Here is a 21,477-nt window from a genome sequence, read left to right as displayed (position 1 = left end):
AGAGAGAAGATTAATTTTGCTTTTATTTATAAGGCATTTCATTATTTTTTATGTTCATCTTTTTTTTCCTACTTTTATTAAGTGCTAATAAAATAATTTTTTTTGTTTCTTATTGGATGATAGAGATAGAAATTTATTAAATTTTAAAATAAAGTTAATGAAATTTAAGAAGTAATTTATAAATAGGATCAAATAGACTAATTCACTTGAAAATTTAGGCCATCTTAGCTCAATTAAAGTTGATTTAAGTTTGGAATTTGACTTGAGTTTTTGAAATTAATGGAGTTAATTAAAGATCTAAGAATACCCCTAAGTATTAGCATATGAAATTAGGGAAAATAGCGATAAAAAATCGTTAGAAAAAAATTATATCAATCAAGGACTAATTATTGATCAAAATTTGAATGAAAAAAGCTAAATGAATTGTTATTAATTTACAATAAGTTGTTAAAATTTAAATGAATACTCATTGATAAAAGATTAAACCAAATCGATAAATATTCATTTAAATTTTGATAACAAGTAATTTTTTATTGATATAAATTTTATCGAACGATTGATGTTTTCCCATAACATTAAACTAAATAGAGACCTCTAATTAGTTAAGTCAATCCACACATTTGTTAAGGATAATTAAACCCAATAACTCATTAATAAATTAGACTAATTAAATCCTGGATAATAATGCCAAAATCACTTTAAAATAACTAATGAAGCAATTAAAACACCCAAATAAAGAAATTAAGCACAATTTACTAGCTAATCATAATGCAAGAATCCTTAATACAAGATTGATTAGCATAAAAGGAGGCAATAGGCAAAAATTCCAGCCACACTGACACTTCAAATTTCAAGATTAATCAGCATCTCTATCCATCACACTCAAATACACTACATAACCTCAACAATATAATCCAATAATCAAAACCTAGATTATATTACAATTCATATCAAAATTCAAGCTTAGACCACCATCAACTTTAAATTATAAAATTGTATAGGTCTTCAAACAGCAATGAAAACGATAGGGAAATATTATTGACCATTGTGTAATTTGATACTTTGGCAGTGGAGAGAGCTAGTTCTTCCAAATTGATACTAGTTTGTTCTTTTTTGTGTCATTGCTAGCTGTTTATGAGTCTGTGTGTGTGCATGTCCTATAAACTTGAATAGCACAATTTGTGAAGTCTTTGCTGTATAGATTTTTGAGAAAGTTGTATAATTTTAAGTTGAACTTAAATTGCAAAATTTATGAGTTTATCCAGGTTTATTGATTTTTTTTTTTGGGTCTTTACTTGGTCAAAATTAATATTACATGTAATACTATATCAATAATTAATTTATATAGTAATTGTATCAAATTTTTCTCCTAAATTTCACATGATCAAATTCCTACATTTGTAGGTTAAAATGGTCGATTAATTGTTTAAAAAAAATTATACAAAAAATAGTTCAAAGAAAAATGTCAATTAATTTGCCAATTGCCACGTGACAGTGAAACTATAGCAAAACAAATGTTCAACTTTTTTTGCATTTATTTCTTTACAATTTCTCTCCCTCCTTTCGCTAACATTAATACTTTCTGAAAAGATAACAGAAATTAAAGAGAGAAGCATTAGAAGATAATCCATTCCCTCACCCACCGCCCAAAAAAAAAAAAAAAAAATTGTATTAAAAACACCATTATCTCAAAATACCTCAGTTATCATTAACTTATATATTCTTTTATTAAATTTGAATTATTCACATGTATCTATAAATAGAGGGCACACACAGATGAGTTATATTCTACACATCAAAATATAAGAAAACTTTAATTTCTTTTTCTCGTTCCAGTATTCTTTCCTTATAAATTTCTCTCCTTTTCCTAGTCTCTATTATCTACAACAGAACAAATATTTTACAAGACTACTGACTAAGTTAGTGACAATGTGTTCAAAATTACACAAAACATAATATCTAAATAAAGGCAAGGATCTTAAATAATTTCTTAGGCAAAGGTTTTATACATACATACATACATACAAATATATATATTTATATAAAGGAGAGAGAGACAACAATTAAAGGATTTCGTCAAAATGAATCCCTTAGCTTCACCTTCCTTTCTGAAGATGTTTTGGCATTGACAAATAAAATTTATATTTAACAGTAACCACGAAAAAGGCATGTGGCAACGGAAATCAGACACTCCGATACCTTGGATGAGGAGGGAAAATGAAATGAAAGAAAATAAGAAAAAAATGAAGGGGGCGGGGGATGTAAATAAAAAACCTATTTTCTATTCTTATATTTGGATTAAAAAAAACACAATAGAAATTTAACTAGCCCACACTAATATTGACTTCTATATGAAAACGACGTGTGCCACATATCTATTTTTCTCTACTTTGAAACAATTTTTGAAATTTTCTCTATAAAACCTCTCCATAGCTGAAAAGAAAATTAAGTAAAACAGAAATATGAACCACATGCCTCTTTAATATATATATATATATATATATTTCGTACTGCTATCAGACCGGCAATGTTATATAGTAGTGAATGCTGGGCTCTAACGGGACAGCAAGAGCATAAAGTTGGAGTAGCAGAGATGAGAATGTTACGATGGATGTGCGGACATACACGTAAAGATAAAATTCGAAATGAGCACATACGCGAAAAAGTGAGGGTGGCACCTATTGAGGAAAAAATGGTAGAAAATCGGTTGAGATGGTTTGGGCATGTACAAAGAAGACCAAGGGAGGCACCAGTGAGAAGAGTGGAACATATAACTTTGAGTCCGATTAAGAGAGGTAGAGGAAGGCCTAAGAGAACACTCTTGGAAGTTGTTGAACGTGATCTCTTAATTAATAATATTTCTAAAAGCTTAATAAATGATAGAGCACAATGGCGTCTTGCAATCCATGTAGCCGACCCCACCTAGTGGGATAAAGGCTTGTTGTTGTTGTTGTTGTTTATATATATATTTCACTTTTTCCCTTCATTTTCTCTTATCACCTGAAGTCTTTGGTTTTATCTTTCCCTTATTTATCTCCCCCGTATTTTCAGCTCCTTCCAAATCCAAACATGAGGATAATGAATGATTTACACAGGAGATGCATGGAAGGGTTAAGTGTTAGAACAAAAAGATTTGTACAATAGCTCTAGTGTTCTACTGAAACCAGTTTGTTTCAGCCTCTGCATTAAATAAAAAAAAAAAAACATTGATTATAATCTAACAAGGAAGAATTAATCTGAAATATCTCAAATGACCTGAGTGCTAGAACAGGTGCAAGCTCAGATAGACACCCTCTGGTACTGCATAACTCAAACTGGGGCATCTTAGTAAGCAATGACCTGCAACAGAGGGATTAACAAAAAAATTGACAATAATAATTTAGCCTTACTACAAGATAATTATCCCTTATTAAAGAAAAGAAAACATAAGGCTTTTAGTCCTTTTACCTTCCTCATAACTTCAACGTATAAGGCTCACGTTCAACAAATCCGACTGACAGTGGCAGCATGCTCCAGGAAAACAGCACAACAACCTTAGAGTAGAGATAAGTCGTTCTGATTTGATACGAACGATTTAGATTTTATTTTATTATTTTATCTCATCTCTTTTATTATAACAACTAATTATTTTTTTTAAACAAAAAATTGATATTTCATAAGACATTGTCTTCATCTTACGGTTGCTTCTCTCAAAATAAAAATAAAAGAGCCGAAAATCTCCATACATGTATTTCTCAGTCGTGAAAATCGAGGGCACTTGCGATAGTGTTCCTAGCTTCTTCACATAGCATCATAGGATCGCTTCCATGAATAGGTCTGTGTACGACAACTTTCACAGAACCTGAGTTGACTATATCTTCGCTTCCTGCAGGCATGATCTGGCCAGTTCCAATAACGGTAATTGGTACAACTGGCACATTGGTTTTTGCAGCAACACTGAAGGCACCCTTCTGCAAATCATCAAGGGAAGATAACACAGTGGTTAAGTTTAACTCTGGCATAAATTTCAGTTAACATATTCTTTGCTCCCATGTCCCTAGGGATGACCAATTTAATGTAATAAACCAAGAAGCAGAAAACAGTGATGTGGGTAGATTGAAACGTTATACAAGATACCACAATCTTCCTGTATGTTTGAAAGCCGTAAATTTTGACATTTCAATTATCAAGCGTGGCAGCTGGAAGCTTCATTCCAATGTACACAGCTTAAAGGCTTGACTGGCAGCTTTAGAGAGAGTGAAATGGGATGATCGTTAATAAGGTGAGAGGAGGGGTGTAGCAGTGTGGAGGAGGGTAGGTGAGTGGAATGGATTTAGTACGCATCTTTTTGATGCATTTCCTTGTGCATCTCTTTTTTCATTAATAACGATAAGATGTAGCTGATGGGGAAATATGGGTATAGTGTAATATTACCTCCGGGTCTACTTATGAGAAACGAGTGATAGTTAAAATAAAACTATCACTTGTTTCATATAAATAGGCCTAGAGGTAGTAATAAAATAAGATATGTACAAAAATAAATGCTCCAAAAAGATATGGACCAGATCCATTCCCATGAAGTGAGTCATCCCACTTTTATCTGGAAACTTAAAAGTTTAAATGCCATTAACAGGGTGGGGTGGATTTCAACAATGAATTTCCCAATGTTCCTCCTAAACAACTGAAAATGAAAATAGATGAAAAGAAAACTTCAGTGATTAAAAGATAAAGAGAAAAATTGTGATTAACCCGACCCATCCTGCCTCACCCCATCATGTTACTTTCAGTTCATCCAACAGAGGTCAGAACACTTGGTCCATCCCAATCCAATCCATCCTCTAAATCAAGCCCTAAGTGGACGAACCATGTTATGTTAAACATTAACAGAAATTTATAGAGTACTGAACCAATAACCCTTCAATCATCTGTATTTATGCTCACGTGTCCAAGATAGGATAAGGCGCACTGTTTTGGTTACAGTCCCTTCAAATCCAAGAACTAAAATGAGGATCCCTATCCCAATCAAACCATTCTCAATTTCTTATATAAGCAGACAAATAATTTTTTCAATTGTCCATATATACCAACTGACATCATGACTTCCCATCACTAACTACTTACAAAAATTATCATCTAATCAGATGAAAGAGTCACAGGAATCTTGGCATAAACTCACCTTGAAGGGGCCAAGTTTTCCATCTTTGCTGCGTGTTCCTTCAGGAAAGAAAAAAACAGAGGCCCCTTTCTTGATAAGATCCATGCATCGTTTAAGACAGTCCTATATGAAGGAAAAAAGCAGCAAAAAACCGTGATGTGACTAGGAAATTTGTGCTTGTATAGAGCATAGAGAATAAAATTTCAGAGAACACATTGGCATCTCATATAGCAGAACTAATTAAATTTATCTGATTGAAGGTAAAAAGAAAAAAAAAAGTAAATTTATCTGCATAAAGAATAGTAGGGGGATACCAGTTGGCTTTGCCTGTCCATGCGTTTTAAAGGAATCATTCCCAAAAGAAACATTGCCCACCCAATAATGGGATAGAGAAATATACTAGTCTTGCTGATGAATTTGAAGCTTCTCCCTAGAGTAAGAAGGGTATATATGTCTAAGAAGCTCTGGTGATTGGACACATACACAGCAGGAGCATCTTGAGATGGTAGATTCTGCAATCCCTCAAAATTGACTTTATAAAATGGGGTCACGGTAAGTGTAGACCATATTTTGGCAATAAAATGATGGTATTTTCTTCGATGACGATCAAATAGGATAACAAATGGATGCCCAACAAGCATCAGTACAAAAAGAAATATGGCACTGAAAGCAGTAACAGCATAAAAACATGCTCCCCTGATCTTTGATTGCACTTTTAATTCTGCAATTTGAAGTTGAAAGTACAATCAATTAGCATTATTTTTAAAGAATATATAATAGGATATTTGACCTAATTGAATTATTAAGCTTACTGGATAGTGAATAGTCATCTTCTGAAGACCCCACTGCGGTAAGTTCAGACCTTACAACTACATCTCTAGCAAATTTATTCTGACTATGGAATTTGCATCTGTGATGAAGTCCACAAACCTCTACCTTTGGATCATAACATTGCCATGACACACTGCCATACTTCCTTGGAATGCCTGGTACACCACTTTGAGCAGCTATACAAGCAAAATAAAAAAACACAAGCGCAATGAGTCAAGGCCATCATATCTTTTAGTGAGACACAATTTAAAGGACCAATCATATAAGTAATTTATTTAGAAATTTCAGATATCTAAGTTAAAAACCTCTGAGTAACATCAGCTTCATCAGACTTTAACAATTTAAAGGGCCAATCACAAAATTTGTGAGAATTCTTATGGTCAAAGAGATTATTAAGCATGCATCAATATATAGATAATCATTAAATGAGGGATTACAGGCTGACTTAGAAAGAAACTTGTTCAAAATTCAAATAGTATAGAATGACACAATTTATCATTAGAAACACAAATTTGAGTCAAAATTCACAAATTGCAAAACTATAGTTAACAAGCAAGGATGGTCAACAGTGTCGACAATAGTTCTTTAAAAGCAGGCTGCACTGTTAGAAAAAGAATATAAATGAAAATTGAAACAAATGTTTTCCTATTAAATTAGGATATCAGTTTACCCAACCAACTAAGATAACTCATTAAAAGTTTAGGAGAGGGAAGATATATGAAAACTGAAATGAATATTTTTCATCACATGAGAATATTACCTAACAGACATCACAAGGATAATTTACATGGAGCCAAAACTTATGCAATGTCATTGCATTTTACTATGAAAGGAATACTTACAATTAAGTGCACTCGTCAAACTTTCATGTCTGATGAGTAAACCTTTATGAGTGCAAAACTGCAATGAGTCGTATTCACACAAAATGGTCATAAGTCAAAAGTCACAATAATAATAGTGGCTTCCAAAGGAAAATCGTATCATTCTACATCAAAAAGTGGAAATTTTTCAGGGACATCGCAAAAGTTACAACATGAAGAAGGAAAAATGGTGTCATTGTACATCAAAATGTGGAAATTTTTCAGGGATATTAAATTACAACATGAAGAACACAACGACGGAGAAGACCAGAAAGAAATGAGCAGCGAGACTCAAGCAAAGACATACTTCTGAAGAAAGAACCAATTACTATTTTTACCCAGGAAGAAAAACGTAATGCGTAAAATATGATCTCCACCATAAACACTTGTTGGAATCAGTAATTCCTTCATGATTTTAAACAAAGCCTTCAATCAGCCAAATGATATCAAAAGGAAGTAAATGTAAAATCAGAAAGGAAACAGCTCATAATCTCACTTAATCACGGCAATACGCGAATTCAACTTCCATCAGAAATTAATAAGCACACATGAAAGAAAATATGAAGATCACAATTACCAGAGTAGTAGAAAACTTCGGCAAGTATCTCACTTCCCGGCGACCTAGAAGTAACGAGGAAACAGAACAAAGAAGCAATTAAACAAAGAGAAACTGGAAGTGAAGGAAGCGTTAGGAAGAAATAGAGTGAAGAAGCTGCTTACCGGAACGATAGGTTGGCGACAGGAGCGAGAGTGAAGCAACTTCCATGAATCATCAAAGAAGGAAAGAAAAAATCATTAGAGGCTTTGGCAATAAGATGATGTAATTAGGGTTAAATACATTACACTGAGATGAGCAATTTGTGTATCGGGATGTCGCCAATTGCAAGGCATGTTCCAGCTCAGTTCTTTTTCCAGGATTTTTCAATTGGTGATTAGATTTATTAAAAAAATGTGAACAGCGTGAGAAAGTCGGCAAATTAGCATCGAAGCATTCTCGTTCTCGAAAAAATCGGTAAATCCGTCCCCACGGTCAACTTATTTTGTTAATATACTCCCGGTTATATATTATTATATAACACGTTTTTTAGAATAACTTATTAATTTATTAATTATTAATATTCATTAATATAAGATAATTAATGAGATATTAATTATATTTTTTAATATTTTATTTTTATTTAAATTTATTAATTATAAGAGAAAATGTAATATGTTTGAAATTTTTTATTTAAATATGAGTAAAATTTAAAAATTTTATTCTATTTTAAAATAAATTTAATAACTGAATTATTTTTTCTGGATTTCAGTAAGATAATTAGATTTGTCTTATAATAAAAATTGAAGAAAATATGTTAAAAATTTTTAAAATTTTATTTATAAGCAACTTTTTGTCACACATTTTTTCTTTTATTTTATTAAATATCGGTGAGAGCAAGTACATTATTAAAGTGTATATTTTTCCTTCATTTTCAAATAATCCTTCTAATTCTTATTATTAAGTCAAAACAACTACTTCACCAGAATCAAGAAAAAGATAGTTAAATTATTTATTAACTTTTTTTAAATATAGAATAAATTTTTAATTTTATTCTTGTTTAAATGAAATTGTTTAAAGTTTCCATCACATTCTCTCTTATATTTAGTGATCTTAAATATGGATAATATTAAAATTATATAATTAATTTTTTATCAAGTGTCTTATATGATTAAAGGACAAACAATCATTTTACAGAGCGTGCTATAATTGAAACAAGAGAGAGTATAAGCAAATTTTAATTAATTCACACCCTTTAAGCAAAATTGTTAATTGTTAATTGTTATTGTTAATGTTAATATGTAATCAATCCACCACTTAGCTTGAAGCAAAAGCACCATTTTTTTTTTTCCATTTGTTTGGACAAAAAACACCATCGTTAATTATACTTGGTGAAGGTGGCTCTACAGAAGGAGCATATCTAGAATAATCTAGAGATACATTTCACTCCCGCAAGTGTCGAGGATGATTAATGGTGACATTTATCATAATTTCCTCCGAAATGATTGCCGAGCAAGATTCCCCCACATGCAGGTCTAACTCTTGCTCACAGTGATCATCTGTGCCACTTATAAAGTGAAATGGTCCAGACCAGTTCGACACCAGCTCCCTTGGTCTCTACGTTATATCTCTTTTCATAATAAAAAAAAATATAATGTTTGTTACTGTTGGGAGAATGACAAGTAAAAACTTTATAAAAATATTAATATTAAATTAAAATTTTTTAACACTAACATTCTTAAATTTAATACTTCTTCTCCCATATTTTAATATTAAAATTTTTAAGTCAATATTAATTTTCTTATATGATCCTTACTTGTCATTCTCTTATTATTATTTATTGCACAGTAAAACACTAGGAACATTGAAGTGTCATCATTTAATCTGTTATTGCTATTTTTTTGTTAAATGTATTTTATAATTTGTTTTAAATTTTATAATGATTTAAAGTTAAAAATTTAAAAATATGTGATCGTTACAAAATTAATTTTTATTGGTAGGACTGTGCTTTTTAATTTTGATATTGCATAGGTTAATATGCATATATTTTGTTGTCATAAAATTTTAATTTCATCTACTTTTTGAAAGATTTTGAGGGGAAAAAAATTTGCTCACTTCCTTCTTAGCTTAGATTTTCTCTCTCTCAAATTCGAATTCTCTCCATGTTTTACAAATCTTCTTTTGAATAATATGATTTCAACAAAAAAATTAAAGTATTAATATTGTAATAAGATATTATTTAAAAAATAATAATCTTTTATTACTTATTGACATTGTTGCCTGTAAGGTGGTTGGTCACCTAATAGTCTGTCACTTGAGAATTGGTAAATATAATATTTTGATATTTTATATGAGTAAGAAGTAATATTATCTTAACATTTATTTTTAAATTATATAAACTTAATTGGCATTAATTTTCCCATGAAAGATGATTTATTTATAATTTTCTTATGCACATTTTGTAACTTTCAGAAAATTTTAGTTTTCCCTTTCAACTAACGATTAAAATAATAGAGGTTTAATGGAGGGGCAACATTATACATTATACCTTTTTCTCATGTTTAATGTCATTATAATCAATACTCTTGAATGAATGATTTTTTTTAATATATTTCATTACAACCTTTGGATGTTCTACTATGTACAATAACGTACATTTTGCGCCATTAACACCATGAAATTAATAAGAATCATCCTTATTTCTCTCCCCTAGCTAAATTCTCTCTCCTCTTATTTATCTCTTTGATCCCAAACCTATCTCTTGCAAAGTACTAAAAACCATATCAGTCATTAAATCGTATTAATTTAAAGGTTAGTGGTCCAACAGTCAACCCGGAATCAAATTCGTCACCGTTAAAATAATATAATTTAATTAAATATATAAAAATATTTATAATATTTCAATAAAAGTATTTAATTCTTAAGTAAATGAAAAATTTATCCATAAAACCCTCTACATGTCTTATATAAATAATACTTATAAGTTTCTAACCATAATAAAATACAATAGCATGAAAATTATTGGTTAACAAATTTATATTTGATTTAGGGTTCAATATTTAGAAGAAAAAAGAAAAAATAAAGAAAAATAAAAATAATAAAATTTGACTCAGGTAAACCAATTAACCTATCGAGTTGGTGGAGTTTATCTAGGTTGAAGCTAATTTGACCAAGTTAAAATCGGGTCATATGTGACTAGTTTTTTGAATCAATTGGACTAATTAGGTGGCCAATTCACTAGTTTACGAGTCAACTAGTCAAGGTCGGTTCGAGTTTACAAAACAATGATCTTTTGTTACATTCTTAATATGTTTCATATTCATAATAAAAGTAAAGTAGGAGAATTAGAAAAATAAAAAAAAAGAAAAACTTTTAGCCTTTTTGGTTTCTATTTTCATTTTTCATTTTTAAAAACTATTTTAAAATATAATTTTTAAAATAGTTTTTCAAAACAAAGGAAAATAAAAATATGTTTAGTTATATTAATTTAAAAAAAATTTTAAAATTAAAAAATAAATTGATAGTCACGATTGTAAGTGATTGATGGCAATAACTTATGATAGAAATTTATCAAATTAACTTTAATTTTAAATAATCAAATACAGTGTGTTTTAAAAATGAGAAAAATAAAATAAAAATAAATTAAGATGTTTTCATTTTTTGTTTTTTAAAAATAAGAAATAAAAATAGTTTGTAAAACAATTAAATCCAAAACATTTATCTAAACAAGTTTTTTATTTTTTATTTAAAAAACAGAAACCAAAAAGCTTTTATATATATCTACATTTACATTCTTTAAATACATTGCAAGCGTTGTTCACTAATGAACACATGACAAGTGTCTTTGTTTTTGTGGTACTAGCTTTTAATTTGAACAAACCCTATAATCAATTTTCCCCTGCCAGTTGATTGTTGACGCCATGCCCATGGCCCTCTTTCCTTCTCCTCAGATTCCCTCCCAGCAATCTTCTTACAAAGGTGCTCGATCATTCCATTGGATCAAATGCCAAGTGTGTGAAGTGATCTAAGAGACCACCTCTTAATATACTTCCTACCATTTCACATCTTACTCATATTCTATGTGTAATATCTTTATCAATTTCACTATCAATTGCATACAATTGATCCCAAATGCTTGAACTTGGTTGTGGCATCGTCTACTATTCAATCTATATACATATTTGCAATGGATTGGATCTATATATATATATATATATATGATACCTTATAATGCCATGTCATATTATCCTCTTTTGACATGGATAAACCCTAGTTTATGTGCGTGTGGAGGTGGAATCAACTAATAGAGTGGGATTTAGAAAGGAGAATTATCAGTGAGCTTGGCTTGCAATGGGAAGAATGGGAAGTGGCATTACTGCATGAAAAATTGATTACGTCGGTTATTTATGACTTAGAAAAAATATGACACCTAATACTATTAATTGTGTGTGAACCATATCATCGTCGGCACAAATATCCCTTCATAAACATCACTTTAACCATTATCAGTTGTAATGATTTGTTAATGAAAAAAGTAAATATTATCCACTACCTTTCTACAAATAAATCCACTATAAATCCCTTTCATTATCCACTACCTTAGCTTTCTACAATATGGTGGGGATATTATAAGGAAAAATCAAAAATAAGGACCTTCAGAAATCAATAATATAATAATCATTGGGGACTGTACAATTTTAATTTGAAATTGAATTTAAGTAAAGTGGTTCTTTTTGCATGTAACGAATTATTGTTATGAATATAAAATACCCTTAAAAATAAGTGATTAAATGTGCATTTCAGATATGGAAATTTTAGTGATCAAAATATTATTTAAAAAAACCTGCAATAAAAGACAGTAGTCCTGAAATTCAAATTCAACATTTTATGGCTTCGAATAGTTATTATTGATTGTTGTAAGTCCTTAATTGTGATTTTCCCACATTATAATGAGTTTTTCGTGCTATGAAATACACACAGCAGAACGCTCGAGGAAGCATATTATGTTTTTGGAAAACATCTAAAATCAACAGTTTATTCATCAATCCAACACTTGAAACAGAAGCATCATTAACAATTAGACTTGTTGAAGGTGACACTGTAGAAGGATTCTAGCTAGCTAGGAATGATCTGGTGGCTTATTTCCCTTTCTTGATTGTGGAGGAGGATCATGACATGAATTACAATACCCTCCAAAATGATTACTGGACATGACTCTCACACGCATGCAGCTTCAACCCTTGTTCACAATGATCTTGTGTGCGACTTATGAAGTAAACAGATCCTGACCTGCTCAACGCTACCTTAGTATTTCCATTGTTAAAACCTTTAACAGGGTCAGATTCGTTGCGCACATTTATGATAATGTTTCTTTTTCACTTCTAGTATTGACTTTGATCCTTGATCGTACTTCTAGACTATAATCCAATTAAAAAACAAAACAAGAAAAATTTCAAGTGAGGTTTGAAGCTATGATGAAGAAATTAATGATTAAAATAGAAGAATAATATGCAAGGGAGGAAATTAGGGTTATGAACAGAATCGCTGATCTTGAAATGCTAAAAGGTGGCGTAGTGGTTAAGTCACTCGGCTTGAAGGAGAGGAAATAGCCAGGAAGACTCAATGTATCCTACTAATACCCTTTTGCTTCACACATTAGTATTACTAGAAACAATGCCAGCATCGTTCACATCGATGAAGATGATGAAGGGGAGGATGACTAAAAACTTTAAAAAAAAATTAATTAATTTAAATTAAGTCATAAGTGTCAAACTTTAGGAATTTATTAGTTTGACTCTCAATTTTACAACTTCATTGTGATGAATTTATAACTTGTGTTTTAAATTTTAATAGCAAAAATAAATTTATTTATTATTCAATCATGTTAAAATTTAAAAAATAAGTAACGAATTTATCACAATAAAATTATAAAATTGAAAAAAAAACTTATAAATTCAAAAGGTTTGATATTTGAGACTTAATTTGAATAAATAGTCCTTTTAAAACTTACCAATCAGAGATGGAAACTACCTTAAACTATATGGCCTTTTTTGTGAGGCCCTCTTTCTTAGTGGTTAAACATTACGTTTTGTCCTTCTCTTTATAGCCTTTGGGATTAACTTGAATAGTTATACATACATGCATACATACACACATATATATGAAGTTAATCAAGAAATCATTTAGTGTTGATAAACGTTAAGGGACACTTAATTTAGTTTTATAATTAATTAATAATTAAATTAAAAAAATTCAAAACTGATGTTCAATTTATGATACATTAATTTTAATAATTCAAATTAAATTGATGTTCAATTTATGATGCATTCTTTTGATTGCTTTGTAATTTTAAAACAAGCAGCAACTTTTCAAAATCTTTAATGTAAAAGTTACAAAACATATGTAAGTGTTTTCGATTAATTAATAAAGGAGAGGCAGCAGAGTGTGAGGGGAAAAAAAATCTTACTCCCTCCATTTAAAAATATAAAATATTTTTTGAAGAGTTATATGTTCAAAAATGTAAAACATTTTTAGTTTTTTAAGATGTAATCATTGCCTTTTTTTTTTCAAAAGTACCTCTATTGAAAGTGACTTTATATTTATCATAGAGTGTTTAATTAGGGTAAATATAAAAAGATAAGATTAATTTAAAAGTAGGTAATTAATTTATTGGGGGTGAGATTCTGTTAAAAATGTCTTACATTTTTTAACAGAGAGAGTATATGATAGTGAGCTTGTGATTTGTAATTTCTAACAATAAATAATGTATATATTATAATATATGTGTGAGTTAGGTTTAGAATCGATAATTTAGATCAAGTCTAATTGACCAACTTGAAACCTTGTAAAAAATTTAGGACCGAGCTCGAAAAAGTTTGGTTATCATCCACACCTAACTTGGTTAAAAATTAAGAATAAACTAAAATAAATACTCCTTATATATAGAGATTAAACAATATAAAAAGTTAAAAAATTAATAAAAAAATTATATTTTACTCATAATTAAATGATTTTTTATATAATATAATGATGGCTATTTTTCTCATCTTTTTAAAAATAAAAAGTATAATTTATACAAAAGTTATTAAAAACTTTAAACTAATCGGATCAATGATTTTAAGTTAGTGGTCTAATTGTGATTAAATTGAGATTAACTTGATCATAATTAAAATAATATAATTTAATTAAAATATATAAAATATTTATATATGACCATGATAAAAGTAATATTTAAACAATTAATATATTAATTTACAAGTAAATGAAACATTCATGAATAAATTACATATAATACATCAAAACAGTAATAGAGTTATTTAAATACAAATTTGATAAGTTATTATTTTTTTATTTTATTCTTTTAAAATTAAAATAATATTTTATGCTTAAAAAATTATTTAAAAATTAAAATTGATTCAAAAAATAAATAAAGAATATTTTAAAAAATTTTCAGGTAGTTGAGTCAGCCCGAATAAATTCGAATGTATTAGGGTTGGGTTTGACTATATCAATTTTTTAAAAAAAGTAGGATACTTTAAATTTGATCTGAATAGTTGAATTGAGCCTAACTCGAATAAACTCCTGCTCGAATTACTGACTCTAGTTAGATCCCTTCATTAATAGATTAGTTTCATAAATAAAAAAATTCATAATTTTTCATTGAATTAATTTGAATCATTAAATTATGTCTGAGTTTTGTTAGTTCTTTTTTTTGTTTGCTAAAAGCATTTGTTCTCTTTCAATAATACACAGTATTACACACATACACATACATAAAGAATTGAGCTATTTTTTAATGTTTATCTAACATTTTAATTATAATCAACTTTCTTCTAAAAAATAAATGAATATTTAAATTTTAATTAATTAAAAATTAAATGAATTAATTTTTCTTTGAAAACTAATAATACAATTACATCATGCAGCAAACTACTCTAAAATACAATTGGAACCAAATTGATTTAAAATAGAAAATTCAATTAGTTTTAATAAATTTTCCCAGAAAATTCTTCTAAAGATGACTCTAAGAGAGGCTGGAATACATCACGAGATATGATACCTTAATACAACAACATCTTCAACAATAATAAAATTCTTATCATACTGACAGTGAAACCAAACCTATTTATAATGATTAGGATAAAATTGTACTATTTTAAAATGTTTAGGGGATTTATATAAAAAAAATTTCAGATGCTAGACGATCCAACGCGAATAATTCAGGGACAAAATTATTCTTTAACTCATAATAAAAAATGCATTATTTTGTCCTCATCATAGAACGTAAAAAATTTCGCACATCTCTATCCATTCTCCAACCTTTTGACGATTCCGAAGAATAAATCACCATTATAGAGGGGGGGGGGGATAAATCATAAATTTACGAGATTGATATTAATGAAGTTCATAATTATCACTCGCCCCATAGTTTTCCTAAAAGTTCAGATATCTTATATATAAATAATTGATATAGATACAAAAAAGACATACACAAAAATTAAAGAAAAAGGCAAAGATCGGGTTTATTCAATCAGTGAAAGTTGGCAAAAAAGTAAAATAAAATAAAAAATTAGTAAGAATTTACATAAAATAATTCAATCAATATAATATATTCTTTAAACCTTAAATTTCATCAATTCTGTTTTAAAATTTATTAAATTCTCAATTTTATTCATATTAAATATACATAATTTAATAATATTTTTTTCTTCAACATTAAATGGAGGGTAAAAAAATTTTTTTAATAAAATTTAATAATATAACTTATAAATGAGATAAATTTTTTTTTCTTTCTATCCTATAAATAGGATTAGAGAGAGTGAATAGAATGAAAAAGCTTAATCTAACCTTGCCCCTTGCTTTTTCAATTTTTTCATAAAATTCTAACAAAAACCAACTCATTGAGGATAATGTATATATACACCCAACTACTTCATTTATTACTTAATCTATTCATTTGCCCCTTTTTATTTAATCAATAAAAATGTATTTGTGTAGTTACATAAGACAACATTCTTTTTTTTTTAATTGAATATAAGACAACATTCTATGGCAGCAACACCAATAAAGAATAAAAAATTAGGTATGAATAGAACAAGAGAAGAGGGATAAGAGAGAAAAGAATTATAAATTATAAATCCATATAAAAGTAATCCACACCTCTTTTTTATTTTATTTATTGATTTTACCAATTGAAATTGAATTTCATTTGTTGATTAGGATTAAATTCTACAAAAATGCCTACCTTTTTTGAAATATCTTGAGCATTTTTGATAGGTTGAACACATTTTTTTTCAAGTAAATATAAAATAACAAGGTCAAGAGTCTCTAATGTATCTTTTTTTAATATTTTCTATGTGACGTCCTGTGTTTATCTTAACTTCATTTTTTATCTTTTTTTAATCATTAATTTTAATATAAAATAAGAGACATTTTGATATTTTTAAAGTTTCAAAACAATAGAATTTTGTATTTTTTTAACAATTTTTCAAAGATAAATGCATGCAATTTTGATTTAAAAAACCATAAAAATACAAAACTCTACCATCTCTTAACATCAAAATGTCTTTTTATTTTGTATAGAAGTTAATGATATATGAAAATAAAAAAAATAAAATTAAAAAGTAGGACATAACAAAAAACATAAAAGAAAAATACATTAAAAACTCCTAGCTCATTTTCACAACAATTAAAAAAACATCATTAAAAGAGGTATAACCCATATAGTTTAATTGGAGATGAGTAGTGAGATCAAGAGAGACCACAATGGAAAAAAGAACTCAGGGCAAGATGGATGTGACCGCCAAAAATAAAAAAATAAAGAAAGAAAAAAAAAAAGATGAAACGGGACGGACTATTCATGACCCTGAGACCCGAAGCCCTTACCCTAGAGGCTTTGATGCCATATTAAATTAATAGTGGCCAAAACACATTGGGAAATACTCCCTTTGATCTTTACTACATTCTTCATCTGAAATTATAAAATATTTTTAAATAAATTTTATATATTAATAAATTTTATTACATATATTTAATAATTTTATTTTTTTAAGATAAAAATATAAATTTTTAAAAATACTCATCATTTAATATAATAAAAAGAGAAGGAATAAAAATTAATTATAAAGAGAGAAATGATAATATTAAAATTGTAGCATTTAATAAAACTTTAATTTATTCAAAATATTTTATATTTTGACAAATAAAAACTCTTTCAAATTTGTCCTATATTTTGAGACAGATAGGGTATAAGATACTTTTAATCATTTCATGCATATTAAAAAAATTAATTTTATTTATATCACAACAAAGTAAGATGTACTTTTATTTTTACTCTTGACTTTAAATAATAATATAATTATATTAAATATCTTTATATTAATAAAAGGGGTAAAATGAAAAAAATGGTTTAATTATTGCAATGTATCATATATTTTAGATAAAAAATTATCTTTAAAAGATATCATATAAATAAAATTGAAGGAGTACATGTTATAATTGATAATTGATAAGCAGCAAACAGTACAATGCCTTCAATCAATATTTATAGGCAACATATATACGGAATGAATAATATAACAAACATATACCATATATTTTAAAATAAACATAATTATCGATCCTTATAATTTTATAAGATTTTATTTCTAATACTTATAATTTTTTTCAATATTTTTAATTTTTATATAAACTCAAAATACTGAAAAAAATTGAAACTATAAAAACTTGAAAAACAAACACCGTTAATTTTTCTAAATTACAGGGAATGAAAGTAAAATATTTTCCCTATATTTTTACATAATTTTACATATTCTCAACGGAGGGCCTGCTACAATAAAACACGCACACGCACACGCACACGCACACATTATTTTTCTTCTGAAACCTCTAAAAATGACAATTTATTCATCGTTCAGCGCGCTTGAAGCCACTGACATCACGATTATTAACTTGGTGAAGGACTGAAGGCGACACTGCAGATGAGGGTCACATCGTAGGACGAGCCTATGATAGAACCCTAGCGGATTGGTTACTTGCAGACGGCGGAATTTCTGGAAAGAATTTCCGTCAACGACTACCCCAATTAATTTCAGGTAAATCCAACAAAATTTTAAAATTTTAATTTAATCTAAATAAAGTTAAAAGAATTTACTGGAAAAAAATTAAATTATCTTTAATTTATTATATAAAATTATTAATTATTAATTTTCTTTACTATATTTATTATTTTTATCGACAATTAGTAATATTAATAATTAATTTATTAACTTAATTTATTAATTTATAATTGATATTGATAAATTAATAAGTAAAGTAGTAATTTAACAACTGATATGTTATTATAATTGAAAAAATAATATCAAATTTTATATAATTATTGATATATTAAATCGTGTAATTTGTAATTCATATTCGTGAATTAACAAGTAGTGTGAGAAAATTAACAACAAATATTCTGCATGATAAGTTAATAGTATTTTATTTTTTACTATTAAAATTTTTTTAACTTTCTACCTTAAATTGAACTGAAATTGAAAAAAAAATTAAAACCACTTAAAATTAATTCTCTACAATAATCCTTAACTAAAATTTTTTCCTTTTTTTTCTTTATTAAATGGAAGAAAAATAAAAAAGAAAGAAAATTCTTAAAAGTAATAAAAAATTATTATTTTGAAAAAATTTTCCGCCTAGTTTTCTTTTCATCTTCTTTTTCCTTTCTACCTAAATTCATTTCTGCCTTTTCTTTTTCTCCTCTTTAGTTTTCTCTTGGGATTAGGCCATTTCCAATCCTCCCATCGCCGATAAAACAAAGGAGATCTTGGAAGAGGCAGCTTATTTCCCAAATGACAAAGTGGACGAAATGTTTTCAATGCTTCCATATATCTACGATAAAAGACTCTCACATGTAGCTCTAACCCTTGCTCGCAATGATCTTCTTGAGCACCACTTATGAAAGAGTATGATTCTGACTTGTTTAACCCAACCTTGGCCTCTCCATTGTGGTAACCTTGAATACGGTTAGACTTGTTGCTGTTGTGATTATCATCTTCTTTCACTTCTAGCATTGATTCCGATCCTCGATTATACTTCAAGACTATAACCCAAAAATAGAGAAACTAAGAAGAAACTCCGAAATGAGGATTTAAGTGATGATGAAGAAATTAATAATCAAAATAGAAGAAAAATATATGTAAGGGAGGGAATTAGGGTTACGGAGAGAATCGCCGATCTGAAACGATGAGTGGTGGCCTAAGTGGAAGTGACCGGGAAGATTCATTGTCTCCGACCAAATACTTATAAACAGCACAGGTACGCCACCATCCACATTGATGTGGATCCAAGTTTCTAAGTATGGCATCTTTTGTTAAGCCTCCTTCTAAGTGCTAAAACACTACATTTTCCTTCTCAATTCATAGCCTTTGGGATTTTAAAATATTGTTTCATCAAAACTCTAAGGAACACTTAATATAGTTTTGTAATTAACTGATAAAAAATTCCAAACTGATGTTCATCACAATACCTTATGGTATATTGATTTTTTATAACTTTGGTCCAATAATTACTAATTAAGCAAACCGGAAAAAAAAAAGGTAAAACGGTTTTATATCGCGCTCTCTTGCAACTCTAACATACGTGTGGGTGCGTTTAAACTTGAAACACGCTCGCGCATACACACACACACTTTTTCATGTATGTTTTATTTGTTTATAAATGGAGTATATATTTATATTTTAATTAGGATTGAACAATTTACTAAGATGGTGAGTTGAACAATTTGGCAAAACGCGCGCATGCATGCATGTATGTGTATGTGTGTGTGTGTATATATATATGTATATGATCAGGAATAACAATAGATACATAAATAACCTTTGATTGCTTTGGTTGCTTCAATTTTTTTAATCTTTAAAGATGTAAAAAAAATCATAGAACACATTTGACTGTTTTTGATAAATTAATAAAAGAAGAAGTGGCTGGTGGAAAGTCAAACTTAATAGGGGAAAAAAAGGAAAATCACTAAGACGTCTCGTAGTTTTAATTTTCAAAAAGTGCCATAGAATAAGAAAACAACTCTTAAGTCCTACAAGCCTTGATTGTAAATGAATTTTGAAGTACATCTATCAAAATGCCCTTGCCAAAAAATGACCACGAGGAAAGATTTTTTTTTAAAAAAATAAAGACTTTTTAATAAATGTACACCAAAAACTTATTTATAGTCAATGCTTGTGAAACTTAAGAGAAGTTGGTAGCTTTGTGCGATTGTTTTTAAGTTTTTTTTTTGAGGTTTCCCCTTGGTTTTTTCGAGTTTTTACACTCTTTTTTATTTGGTTCGAATGAAGTTTCTAGTTCACATTTAAAAAAAAAAATTCAAAGTTGTTTCATAATTCATGAGACCTTTAATTTAAAACTTAAATTGCTTTTGTGAGACCTTTTAGTAATTTTTTTTAAAAAAAATTCAACCAAAGAGATCACACATGATTTTTGGCTTGTAATTTGTAACAAATGTTAAGAACACGAGCTGATAATGGGTAAGGTCACAAGTAGCCTGTACCTACTCATGAACAACCTTATCTCTTGCATTAGTCTTTTGATGCGTTTGATTGATTTTTTGCTTGGACATTGCCAACAAGAACGTTTGCCTTGAAAGTTACTCCTTCCAGTTTGCTTTATTAGTCCACTTCTAGAAGGTATACTTGGTCCACAATATTAGTCACTGAAAGACTAGGACTTTGCATTTCAAAACAAAATTCCTAAATACCCATCCCACTTTACATTGTTCACTATGTCTTTGTTGATCAGCTGGCATGCTCTCTTTCTCTCACTCTCTCTTTTGCTCATCTTCACTCACTTTTTGTCAATTGCCTTTCTACTATCGAGCTCATCATTCCTCTGTCGTAATTCCTCTTTTGTTGTTATTCGCACAAGTGTTGCCGATCAATTTGTGGTTTGAGATATCACTGGATCTCGCCGTTCAAGTCCGATGGAAGAGCATTTTGAGGGTCTGTCATGGGATCAACTAATGGCATGTGTAGTTGACGATTCTCTTACCAGGGAAGAAGATTTATGCTGCTCAAGTTCTTTGGAGAGGTAACCTCTCTGAATCAAAATATTTTTGA

At 28.6% G+C, this 21,477-nt stretch overlaps 1 protein-coding gene across 1 annotated transcript; it reads right to left on the bottom strand.

The window, feature by feature from the left end:
- Positions 1 to 3,070: 3,070 nt before the first annotated feature.
- Positions 3,071 to 19,718, bottom strand: LOC129296677 (1-acyl-sn-glycerol-3-phosphate acyltransferase BAT2, chloroplastic-like). The gene is made up of 11 exons (XM_054935261.1): positions 19,574 to 19,718; positions 19,305 to 19,454; positions 7,669 to 7,824; positions 7,546 to 7,584; positions 7,403 to 7,446; positions 6,808 to 6,865; positions 5,947 to 6,141; positions 5,449 to 5,855; positions 5,156 to 5,257; positions 3,448 to 3,950; positions 3,071 to 3,339 (listed from the first exon to the last, which is right to left on the bottom strand). Exons 1-10 carry the CDS (start codon positions 19,716 to 19,718, stop codon positions 3,735 to 3,737), a joined length of 1,512 nt encoding a protein of 503 aa, XP_054791236.1. The 3' UTR covers positions 3,071 to 3,339; positions 3,448 to 3,734.
- Positions 19,719 to 21,477: the final 1,759 nt, after the last annotated feature.

Source organism: Prosopis cineraria, unplaced genomic scaffold (genome assembly GCF_029017545.1).
Source record: "Prosopis cineraria cultivar Desert tree isolate PC_DT_omini unplaced genomic scaffold, ASM2901754v1 PC383, whole genome shotgun sequence".
Classification (NCBI taxonomy): Eukaryota; Viridiplantae; Streptophyta; class Magnoliopsida; order Fabales; family Fabaceae; genus Prosopis; species Prosopis cineraria.
Note: the sequence above shows the minus strand (reverse complement) of the source record. Positions and strands in the feature narration are given on the sequence as shown.

Excerpts from the sequence above, each read along its gene's own strand:
- LOC129296677 (XM_054935261.1), bottom strand. The coding sequence starts at position 19,718 with ATGCCATACTTAGAAACTTGGATCCACATCAATGTGGATGGTGGCGTA. Across the intron at positions 6,866-7,402 it reads CGAAGTTTTCTACTACTCTG|TTTTGCACTCATAAAGGTTT; the intron begins GTAATTGTGATC and ends GACTCATTGCAG. Across the intron at positions 6,142-6,807 it reads TTTGACGAGTGCACTTAATT|CTGCTCAAAGTGGTGTACCA; the intron begins GTAAGTATTCCT and ends TTGCTTGTATAG.